A 12,940-nucleotide genomic window follows, 5' to 3' on the forward strand; every position below is an offset into this window, starting at 1 on the left:
AGCTCACCCTCACAGTGCAGCCCGCCAGACAGCAGGCGGAAGCCCTCCGCACAGCTGCAGCGGAATGAGCCAACGACGTTGAGACACTGGTGCTGGCAGGGCGGGGGCAGCCTCTGGCACTCGTCGATATCTGCAAGCGGAGAGGTGGTCAGGGCACGCTTACAAAGCTCTGCCGACATCATTTACTGTACGCCCACCCCATTGGCGAATGCTGCAATCACATCCACATGGACAATGCACAGCACAAGAATGAGAATGTTGTGTCCTTCTGACTATCAAAAGCCATGTGACAAGTGAAAAACATGATTAATTCAAACAATGAACATTAGTGCCAGTTGTGTGTTTAACAGGTCAATGACAGGTTCAATGATAACATCTTAAACTCGACTGGATCTACTTTATAATCTGTAATGACCCATTACAGTAACACTTAGTTCATTATTCAAAAAGTAATATAATTTCTCTCTTTATAAGTGTCACTTATTTTGTATATAATATACCATTATTATATGAATAATGATATATTAATCTTACTAAAAATAAAACAAAGTTGGGGATAGTCATGGATTACAGGTATCTGGGCATCTGGTTGGATTGTGCTTTCACTTTATAACTATATACAGTATTTTAACAATATGTACTACAGTTATACTACTGTATGTTGCCAAATGACTAAATTCAAGTTTACTCTTACATTACAGAATGGCATCTGTAATTATACAGACACAATAAGACTATATGAAGACTATAACATAACTAACATAAGAAAGGTTACACATGACGGGAAGCCATTTGCCCAGTCTAGCCCAATTAGTTGTAGTTAAATGGTCCAAGGACCTGATGAAGCCATTATTTGAATGAGGTATTGTCCTCAACCACATAGCTGTATAGTTCCTGACTCCCACAACCCATTGGATAGAGAAGTGCCACCTTTTCTAGCTTTAAATGAACTTTCACATGGTTTCCCCGTGTCCTCTGGTTATTTTTCATGAATGTTCATTTTAAAGTGCTCTGGGTTCATTTTGTCAATGCCTTTGAGAATTCTGAGTACTTGTCTTAAGTCCTCCTAATGTCCTCTCTTTAGAAGACCAAAAAAGTTCAGATCTATCAGCCTGTCAATATAAGACATTCTCTAAAGTCCTGGAATGCATCTCATTGCTCCTCTCTGGACTGGTTCCAGAGAACCTATATCTGTTTTGTAACATGGCAACCAAAATTGTACACAGTATTCTAAATGAGGCCAAACTACTATAAATACAATTTTAAAATGATATATCGTGTTCTGAATTCATTACACTTTACTTTATAGCTGAATATTTTGTTTGTCTTTTTTATTGTTTCCTCGTACCGTCTGTAGGATTCTTCTATGTTTCATGCTATCTGAGTCTCACTAACAGCTGGAGCCGAGTCCGATTTCATGCACGCTCCATTTGAGGAGTCATCTTCAGCAAAGTACTAAGCAGAGTTTCCCACTGGACATCCTTTGGCATTCAGGACTTCATCTGGCACAAAACCAGCGGACAAGGATTGAACGGCTGCAACTGGATTTGCAGCCTCGTTCACACTGGGGAATTAAATTATTTTTCCAAACCAGTGTTTTATGAAGATTAATTCAAGTAAGTAATTTAATATTCACTTCTCTCTCTTGCGTGTGAATGTTGAAATAACTGAATGAGTATTATAAGCACGTGTTTTATAACATGTATTCTAGTCAAGTGTAGTTTAATGGTTTTGATTAATATCTTGTGTAATCCCCAAGTGTTTGCCCAGCCATTTGTACAACGACAGTTTGATTCATTTACATTTGCTCCTGAATTGGTTTATTTTGCATGTTTTGTTATTTTGGTCATAAAACTGTATATTCTATTCTATATTCCTTTAGCCATTATTCTGATTGAATGTTTCCATGTACACTTCAAATATTCCCTCAGTTTCCTGTTCCAATTTTTAATTGTTTCAGTAAATTCGACTCATCAAAACACCACACAGATTGACACTTCATCAGCAGCCAGAAGGATAGAAATAACACCTGAGGATGTGTCTAAGCGAACCAATTTCAGATAGTGTGCAGTCCCCAGGGGTCACATTAATATGTGAGCATTTTAAAGGACAGGGTGAAGTATTGAAGGTCTGCTACAGTCCGGGAGCCATTTTGGTTACTGTGAAGACCTGTTAGAATCCCTGCATAATGCATGCTCAGCAAAAGGGTCTCTGGTAACAACATTCTCAACAACATTCATAACAACACTCTTCCAACATTCTGGTGGAAGGAGATGTACCACCTGGAATTTGTGAATTGCTGCTCATCTTGCTCTCATCCCATTGGTTTAAAGTAGTCCATCCAGTCCATCCATCTCTCAATTTTCTAACTGCTGCATCCAATACAGGGTCATGGGGGAGCTGGAGCCTATCCCAGCAAGCAAAGGGTACAAGGTGGGACACGCCACCAATTGGATGCCAGTCCATTGCAGGGCACACGCAGCATTGCACAAACTCATGCCAGGGCCAGTTTTCCCACAAGCCAACTAACCTACCAGTATGTCTTTGGACTGCGGGAAGAAACCAGACCATCCAGAGGAAACCCAGACAAGCACAGGGAGAACATACAAATTCCATGCAGATAGCACCGTAGGTCCTGAAATTGAACCCAAAGAACTAGTGCTGTGAGGCACAGTGCTAAAAAACCATGCTGTCCTCGTTCGAGGTTTAAGCTAGTGTTATGTCAGAATGTGATCTGTAATACAGATCTAATAGTTACTAATTATAAAACAAGCTAAAATGGTTTAATGGCCTCCTTTTCTTTATTACCATTCTTCAAATGTTCTTCTAGCTATTCATATTGTGGACACCTCTTATTTTAATAGGCACACATACAAATAAACATTTGAACTTATATATTCAAAAACACAAAAGGAGAAAATGCATTCCTGAGACCTTTGTAGGCTTTTTTTACCTGTACAGGTGTGTCTCTGGGTGCTGTAGCGGTATCCACGGCGACAGGCACAGTGGAAGCTGCCAACAGTGTTGATGCAGCGCTGATGACACCGAGTAGAGCTGGAGCATTCATCTACATCTGTACAGATAAGTTGACAGATAAAGAGACAGACAAAAGAGAAAGTGCTCAGTGATTCATAAAGTTTGCAATCCTGCCAAAGCAACTAGGAAAAACATTCAATCAAATGAATCATGATGTTCAAAAGTTGCTGTTAGTACTTTAAAGCCCTTGGGTCGGATTCTCTACTGGTGTGAGGTGTGTAGGAGTTGTGTGAATTTGCTGACACAATTTATTAAATGTAACAGTAAATTGCATTAGCATTTCTTGGCAATTAGGACTCACTCTACAGAATAAAAAGCATTCTGCACACAGATTCAAATGACAAAGAAGATATGTATTTATACATACAATATCTAAGTACTGTAAATACATGAAACAATCTGGCAGGTCGTTTACTTGACTTTTACCAAGATATAACAAATTATATTAGGACCACCATTCAGATATGCCAATGACTATCCACTAAACATCCAGGCACCACAAGAAGCATTGCCGTGTGTTGTGTCACTGTCCTGAGAGATGCTGCTTATCGTAAAGTCTCTTCTTCCCTGCATTCCAGCATGCAAAGATCAATAGGTTATTCTGTGGCTAAGACCACAGAGAGGGGCCACACTGAGAATCCACAGGAACACTTAATTCTGTGGTTTATTAATAAGCATTGCTGTAGGAGTTGTTAAGTTATTGTGTAGCATTTGCATGTTATTCCCATGTTCATGTGTGTCTTTTCCAGATGATCCAGTTCCTTACTACTACAGAAACATGTTCTCTAGATCAACATATTTTTCTAAATTGTCTGTGTGCGTGTGCGTGCCCTCTCATGGACTGGTGTCTCCACCAGGATGTGGTCACACCTTGAGCCCCATGTTTTTAGGACAGGCTCTGGGTTACAGTGACCCTCACCAGGAATAAAAACATTAACTTCTTGGATGGATAAAGGAGAAGTGTCTATAACAGCATCACACACAGTCTTCTGGACCGTGTGTATAAACCCTCAGGAATCACAAAGGAATTACTCAGATTTGATACTTATTCTACCAAAGGCAATACTTACAATACAATTTACAGTAGGGTATAGAGAAAACAAAGCTAAAAAGTAAGCAACAGCTATCAGTTACACATTCAAATTGCCACAGATTTCAGTTCAAAAATTACATAATTAGCAAAGTGGCTGTAAACAAAAAAACTATGGAGCTGACCTTAAGTAAAATAAGAATTTGGCCCAAAGAAGGCAGCACATCTGTGGCAGACATGAAGTGGTCAACAGCAACCTAATCACAGTTTGCTGGTGCTATCTAATCTTTTTTTCTGTGGTTCAGAGATAGTTTCCAACATATAACTCTTATGCTGTTTCTTGAATGAAACCAAAGTACTAGTTTCAATCACATGGTTGGGTAGCTTGTTCCATACTCCCTCAACCCCCCTGTGTAAAGGGTGACTTATCCAAAGAGTTGTGGGAGTATGGAACAAGCTACCCTTAGCTCAGTTTTCAATGCACTTCCTCTTTGATTTAACTTGGGCCCACTGGTTTGTGTTTCACTGTTAATTTTGAAGAAGTCTTTTGGGTTGTCTTTGTCAGTGACTATGAGGATTTTGAATACTTTACACAAGGAAAGCTCAATACACTGTGCTTAATATTGAGGCTGATAGGTTTGGGTTGAAAACCTTGTTGCCCAGGAGGGCATTCCATACCTCTACAAGTACGGCCATTGCGATGAAGGTAGAACCCAGGTCGGCAGGAGCACTGGTAGCTTCCTGCAGTGTTCAAGCACTGCTGTTGGCATGGCGACCAGCTTTCAGAACATTCATCAATATCTGGAAAGGCAGATGCCATCAGTGAGATGTGAGATTGGCATTGTCCTACACAGCCTCCCTAGGATGAAAAGTGATCCAGAAACAAAATCGGCCCAGACAAACATGCCGAAGGCCAGCCATACAATCACATCACATTTTGCTCAGACAAATGGACAGAACACACAGTAACAGAAAGAGTTCAACAAAGAAAGCTTGGTCTCCTCACAGGTCTTCTTTTGTCTCCATCACATGACTCCTGCTGATTGAAAATTTACAGCCAGAGCTCTGACAAAGATAAAATGGGATTTTATTGTAAATGTCTGTAAATGTTTTTATTAAATGGAGTTTATAACAGAAGTTCCGGAGGAAGGTTAGATCCTAATCTTGCACACTTTCACTTGCCTACATACAATATACCAGGCTCCCACCCAGATCTTCCCTTCGTGTATCTCTCTTGCACCTCCTACATTCCCAAATACACCCTTACAGCAAACTTCCAACCCACTTTGGGCAGCTTATCATCTCAGATAGACTGACATTCCCTCAGCCAGGGAAGTCATGCCAAATACTTACATATTTATCTCTCTATTGCATTCAATAGGATCTAACCAAACTACTCAATTATTTGTTGCTTTGGCAGCATTGTAATTAATCCGATATGACAATAAGGCTCTTTAAATCTGAATCTCAAAAATGTGAAACAAATGAACAACTGTAATATGTAACATTACGGTATATGTAATATGAGTTTCAAATCATATTGCAATTCTTCTTTTTGACAGAAGTCCCTTGCAACACCAATTCTGATGATCTCCTTTGTTTCTTACGATGTTCCAAGGTCTTCTCTACAGGGAACTCATATCCATTCTGGGACTCGTACTCATGAAGTATTGTAAAGCAGATATCACCAGGGAAAAGTTCTCTTTACAGTCAAATATGACTGATTCACTGTATTTGCATTAAAGAAGAAAAAACAATGTTTTGGCTATAGAACAATCTTTGGGTATGTATTAGATGGCTCCACAATTGAAACATCGTGTTTTTTCTGTTCTTGCTTTTTACTTCTATTACTTTCTACTTGCTCCTGATCCTGAGAAGGCAGAGTTTGTACAGGTGTGTTAGAGTAGATCTGTAGTGAAGAAATGTCTACCTGTGCAAGTGACTCCACTGGCGGTCTCGGTCATAGAGAAGCCCACAGGACAGACCCGAGACACCAGCTCGCATCCTCCCTCATTACATTTCAGCTCACAGCCATACTGCCCACAGCCTGTGTCCAAGACACAGAACAGGTCGGTTATCACATTGTCAGGCTGCACAGACAGATCCAGCACACTATTGGTAGCTTCCTGGAAAGAGAGAATGATTAAACTGGGATTTGATTGAGACTGTTAAAAGTCAAGTTGGAAATGTACCAGCTCTAAAACAAATTCTTAAAAATTTGTTTTCTAAAAGCAATCCCATACTACTTATTAGGTAGTGAATGAACTGAGTAGCTGTTCTAAAAGAACTTTTAGATTTTTAAACTTTTTTCTTCAAACATCTTTAGTTTCTTCCTCTTGCTTCTTTAGATTTTCATTAGGGTCTAAAGATTGTCTCCTTTCTTCAGTTTAGATAGCTTTTTAAATCAGTTTTACTTTCCCTTACAAAAATGTATATCCACTTATGAGTACATTAAGGAGGGCAATGTTAGGGATTTAGTGGGGATGGCTGGATTTAATGCATTGAGCTCTATGAAATCATTCCAATTGTACTGTAACTAGTTGTTGAAAATGAAAGAAGCACTTGATCTTGCTCAGTACTCCTTGACCTGTGGCAGTATTTTATTATTTACCTTTTATAGATTATTTATACTCAGCTGTAAACAGGATGATTAGTTTAACTAAACACATTTGACTAAATATTCAAGTATTATTTGACCTCTACTTCTATGATTGCCTATTATTAATTAACATATATCACTATTTTAAAAATATGATAACACAAACAATATTAAATTGCAGCAATAGTCACAATTTAGCCATAACAAATGAGCAGTGACATTCCAGAAGTTTATTTAGGCACTTTATTGAAGATGATACCTACTCAGAGAAAGCATCTGTGTAGTCTTGAAAAGAGCTTAACAAGTGCACATGGATAAAAAAAGTTAAAAGCATGATAAATACTGAACATAAGTGAAAGAAACACATAAACACACATAATCTGCATGGGCAGGGAAAGACAATCACTTGAAAAAACATGCTACTCCTATGCTAAATAGTAATAACAGCATCTCCAATATCGTCATTACAATGTCTGTTAAGGCCACTGAGAATCAGGGACATGCAGAGCCGGAAGTGGAGAGGAGGCGGGAGCAGGAGAGAGGCAGAGTGGGCACTCAGGTGGTGTGAAGTCAAGAGAGGGGAAGAGAAGTGTGAAGTCAAAACCTGCACATTATCCTAGAGGATGATCCCTCCACTGGTACCCTTTCTTCTGACCGCCCCATCATCTCATATTGTAGACCACCTAATCTGCTGCTGACTTTCCTCTCTTTCTCACACCTGAAGAAGGCTCCACAGCCAAAACGTTGTGTTTCTTTTCTTCTCTTTTCATCATAGAATAAACATTTACTTGTTCAATTTAACACACAAAAAATACCAACATGGGCAGCACAGTGGCATTCTGGTTAGCATTGCTGCCTTGCAGCACGGGGTCCCTGGGTTTATTTCTGGATGTACTACTAAATTATTTAATAATTTATATAGCATCAATGCCCTCCTCAAATTATATTATTGTCTTATAAGTGCTTATTGTCTCCTGGTTTGAACATTAATACTCTTATTTGTTCATTTTCTAAAATGACACTGCCCTGTTATTATATTAGAGTGCTGTGCAAGCACAAAAATAAAAAATGCAACAACCTTTCCATTAGAAATAGAATAAAATACAATGCAATGTGTAGAGATTGTAGTTCTAATATAAAATCAGTTACACTTTACGACAATTATCATCTTAAACAATTATGATATTAAATAATTAAGAACATCCAGACTTTTGCCTAAAGATGAGAAAAGCTCTTTGAAAAAGCTGAAATTTTCAATTTAACTTAATTTTGGCATTAATGAGCTGCTATAGCCTAAGAAAGGAAGAAATATGTGTAGCCAAAAGGTATTTTCTGGAACTTAAACTAGACGTTAACCTATTGCATTTAATCATCTTGCTGGCAATATGAGCGATCTATTTTTTCTCCAGCCAGTAGCCAGTGTAGCTTTTTCATAACATTATAGTAATGTACAGTAGTGCAAAAAACGGTATTCTGCAATGTTTTGTATCTTGTTCTTGTATTTGTATAGCTTGCCATGTTAAGTGTTATGTATGTAGCAGATTAAGAGGACCATTGGTAGGCCTGAGTTTAGAGGGTTACCCTTGTCAAGCATAATACTTAAGAGTTCAGTCCTCTGTCTGATAAAGCAAGTTTAAAAACTGTTGCAGATCCTAGAAAATAACATAAGAGTAATTTAATTTACTTTCACTAGAAACTCCCACCCAGTTTCTCAACTACCACTGCTGATCCCAGCAACAGAACCTCCATCTTTAAAGGATTTAACTTCACACGATTTCTCTGCCTTTCTGTGGTTGAACAAAGATGTGGAATTTGACCATTCAGCCGAAAAAGTTTGAGACTGTGATTGCTGGCTGGGGATAGATTGTTATACCCAAGCTTTGCAGGAGATGCCTAATGTGATTGAATATGGCTGTGGCCGGACATTGTGGATATTGACTAGGTATAGTTTGCCATGTCCTGACAATTACTTGCTGCTTCTTTGGCTCATATTCAATCCTACTGTAACCAAAAAATACAGTACAAGCTACACTAGAATTAAGTTTTGTGATCTGACCAATCAGATGATTTGTCTAAATTGTGAGTAACAAACCTCAGCAGTTAGGAATTCTGTAAGGGCTGGCAATGAATATTCTTGAAAGGTCATTTTTTAAAGATATACATTTTTGGATTGAGAACTGGTAAATGGCTAGAAGACCAAGAATACTAGTTGTAAAAGGTTCAAATTTGGGTGATATACTAAGTGGGGTACCACAAGTATCTATACTAAGATCACTGTGTCTTAATCTACTGTATATCAATGTTCTAGATTCTTGAATAGTTGGTAAACTAGTTTGTAGATGATTCAAAATTAGGAAGCTTGGTAAATTCTGCAGAAACAGCAGATGACATTCCAAATGATTAAGATAACATTAGGAGCACATACTAGTGAGTCACCAATAAGATGTCAGGAGTCTGGAAGTCATTGGCAGCACAATAGGATATAGAAGCACATATCCACTAACAAGAAACTCTAACCATGTTATCAGAGTATGAGGGAGTGGAAAGAAGGCTACAGCTGCACACTTGTGTTAGTGTGTGTTTTAGTTTCAGTGTAATATTTTGTGGGTTTATTTGTAGGTTTCACTGTGGGCGTGTCTCTGTACACGGTTAAGGTTAGAGGCAATTTGTAGTAAAATATGTATGACTGCATCCTACTCACCCTCCTGACTGGTGGTAACTGCAACAGTCACACACGAGCGCCCATTCGCAGACAGCTGGTAGCCATGGTAACAGTGGCAGCGGAAGGAGCCCATGGTGTTCCTGCAGACCTGCTGACACAGAGATGCCCCTCCAAACCGGGAACACTCATCCACATCTGAGACAGGAGAGACATGCAGTTGAATAAGAAGTGGGGGTGAACTACAACCTACCAAGTTAATATAGTATCTGCAACGCTGTTCAATGCTCAATGTAACAGGTGAGAACATGAAACTGCCAAACATAATCTGGAAAAGCCAGCATAACTGCAGTTTTTATTATTATGTTCCTATTGTTGTTTTAAACAGTCAATACAGTATATAATTCTTTGAAAAACAAGTCATCCCCAGGATCAACAGATATGTCTAAATTGTTTGAGGTGGATTTAAAAGTCCAGTCCACAATATCAGCTAAACTTAATCCCTAATGTTACTCCATTAAAAGGGACTTTATGAACATTTTAAACATATTTATAATATGGTATATTAGTTTTCTTCTTAAATCTGCCAGCAGCCATATCACTCTGCAACTCACAACTGGCAGCAGGTGTGAGTCTGGTCAGTACCTGGATGGGAGACCTCCTGGGAAAAACTAAGGTTGCTGCTGGAAGAGGTGTTAGGGGGTGCTCACCCTGCGGTCCATGTGGGTCCTAATGCCCCAGTATAGTGATGGGGACACTATACTGTAAGCAGGCGCCGTCCTTCGGATGTGACGTAAAACTGAGGTCCTGACTCTCTGTGGTCATTAAAAATCCCAGGGCATTTCTTGAAAAGAGTAGGGGTGTAACCCTGGCGTCATGGTCAAATTTCCCATTGGCCCTTACCAATCATGTCCTCCTAATAATCCTCATCTATGAATTGGCTTCATTACTCTGCTCTCCTCCCCACTGATAGCTGATGTGGGGTGAGTGTTCTGGTGCACTATGGCTGCCGTCGCATCATCCAGGTGGATGCTGCACATTGGTGGTGGTGGAGGGGAGTCCCCATTACTTGTAAAGTGCTTTGAGTGGAGTGTCCAGAAAAGCGCTACATAACTGTAAGCAACTATTATTATTATTATTATTATTATTATTATTATTATTAAATCAGCTGGATCAGTTGCCCTTATGGGCACAGAACTCTGAAACAGAGACACACAGAGAGGAATTGAGGCGAGCTGGTCTGATTTGACTAGTTTCAGAAGCTCTGTAGTGTCAGGTCCTATACTGGCAACCCAACTTTTCTTTTCTATTACTTTTATTTACTCGGTAAGCAAACTGCAAAAACATCACCATGGCAGTGTTTTGTAGAGACATGCTACTTTGACAATATAGAACGAAGTACACAGTATAGAACACGGGTTTTTTGAGTAGACTGTGTAGTACCAGACACCTGTTGGCTTTTGTTGCCACCCAGCAGACCCAGAGGAATATGCAGAGAAGTGGGGAAACAGAGACGCAGAGGAAAATTCTGCAGACAGAATGACATTCTGACGAGACTCACCCTGGCAGCTCCGCCCATCCTTTGCCAGGCTGTATCCATGAGAACAGCTGCAAATAGGGAATCCTCCAATCAGAACACAGCTGTGCTCACATCCTGCAGACAGGCAGGAGGTGTGACTTCCTGGACAACACAAGATGGTCAGTCACACAGAGATTGTTTTCTGAGAAGGATTCTGTGACAGGATTACAGGGGAAGAGAAAGACGAAGAAACCAGAGAAAAATGAAAAGTCACACAAGGAGCAAAGAACAAAGGAGAAACAATGGGAAAGACAAAATAAATGATCAGGTAATTAAGTGTTTATACCAAAACACTAGGAGAATCAGAAACAAATTAGATAAAATAGAAGCTACCACATTAGTAGGCAATTGTGATGTTATTGGAATCACTGACATATGGCTAGCTTAAAATGAAGGGGAAGAATATAACCACCATTCTCATAAGGGCTTACACACTGTTCTGCAGAAACAGGAAAAACATGTCAGGGAAGTGTAGTACTATGCAAATGAGTACTTGAGTCTAGTAGCCTAAGGCAGTGGAATAAGGGGTCTCCAAGTTTATGTGGGTCAGACTCTTTGCATTCCAAATATATAGTGATAGGAGTATGCTATACCACCAAATACAAATGTTAATCAAATGCCAGCACTATGTAATGAACTTAAAAATATATTTTTATTCTAAAGAAGTAAATTGCATGGGAGACTTCAACTTCCCCAAAATAGACTGGGAAAGTTTTATAGAAACTACAGAAACTGAAATAACTTCTTAACCTGTTTGCTAGAACACCTACAAGAGGAAAAGCTTGTATATATCTTGTCTTTTAAACAATCAAGACAGAGGCAAACAGGTGAGAGAACCACGAGGGAACGTATATTATTGTGGGCTCTGAAGTACAATATAAAACTGTACAAATTGAATCCAAACCAAAAGTTTACAATTTCTGGAAAGCAGACGTAGAAGGAATGAAATACTATACAGTTAAAGTTAAATAAAATGGGATAAGGTAGACATTAAATTAGTAGAGAAATAATGGAAACAATTTAAATACGGTAGATTCTGCTTAGAGCCCAGAACAGATTTATCCCAAAAGTGTAGAAGCCAAAAGCTAAAATTCAGTATCCCAAATAGTTTAACAAATCAATTAGGACAAATTTCATGGCAAAGGGAACACTTTATCTTATTTATCTTTTAAATAACAAACAAACCTCCGTGGTTCCCTAAATTATCTCAGTTCATGCATGTCTCACAGAAAAGGATAACAAAAGAAATCAGAAGAGAATTAGTCAAACTGTAGGAACAGGAAAGTGAGTTGTTTTTAATTGGAAGAGAGTGAGTGTACTTTATTTTCTTGTCTTTTATTACTGATCTGTAAGTAATGAACTTTATTATAGTATGGTAGTGCTGCATTTATAATAGTAATAAAAACAAGACAGAAAAATTAAAGAAAATGTAAAGACTGCTAAGAATTAAAAAAACAAACTGTAATAGAAGGTATGCTAAAATATCATAAAGAGTGATCTAATGCATTTGTTTGCACATGCAATAACTTGAAAAACAATTTTTTTTAAGTATCCTGTATTCATTTTCATTAAGAATTGCCAACAAATACTAATGCTATTTTTAAAATAGTAAACAATGATATCCAAAATATAAGTATGGAAATGCTTGTTTTGTGCGCATTGGAACCATACCCTATTTTCTCCAAAAGACATCATGTCCTGCACTCACAGGTTTGCCAGTTACAGAGCCTTCAATGTACCTAACTCTTGTGAATACAGAGCTTTTACTGTATTTCACTTAGCTGTTCATGAAGGAAGAAGTCAACAACATGCCTCTGGCAGTGGAAGGAATGAGTTCTGTAGTGGATAGTATTAGCACAGAGGAGGGAAAAGTGTTGGTGTTACGATATTGGCTCCCCGCCAGCAGAGGGTACCTTGCTTGCAAGCTTCTACAGAAGAAGGCGTAGATCACGTAGGATTAGATAACGAATCAGACCTCTCGTTTACCACCACACCTCCACTCACTAGAGTACTTGAGCCCAGCTCACAATAGCTACC

At 38.8% G+C, this 12,940-nt stretch overlaps 1 protein-coding gene across 1 annotated transcript in view; it reads right to left on the bottom strand.

The window, feature by feature from the left end:
- LOC148841196 (uncharacterized) overlaps positions 1-12,940 on the bottom strand; it is a 61,209-nt gene that overhangs the window by 32,278 nt on the left and 15,991 nt on the right. The window contains exons 5-10 of the mRNA XM_088913594.1: positions 10,886-11,005; positions 9,367-9,522; positions 5,997-6,113; positions 4,745-4,867; positions 2,954-3,073; positions 8-130 (exon numbers count right to left, since the gene is read on the bottom strand). Of these exons, the coding sequence (XP_088769720.1) occupies positions 8-130; positions 2,954-3,073; positions 4,745-4,867; positions 5,997-6,113; positions 9,367-9,522; positions 10,886-11,005 (759 nt within the window). The remainder of the gene's footprint in view (positions 1-7; positions 131-2,953; positions 3,074-4,744; positions 4,868-5,996; positions 6,114-9,366; positions 9,523-10,885; positions 11,006-12,940) is intronic.

Source organism: Atractosteus spatula, chromosome 1, assembly GCF_055471065.1.
Source record: "Atractosteus spatula isolate fAtrSpa1 chromosome 1, fAtrSpa1.hap1, whole genome shotgun sequence".
Lineage (NCBI taxonomy): Eukaryota > Metazoa > Chordata > Actinopteri > Semionotiformes > Lepisosteidae > Atractosteus > Atractosteus spatula.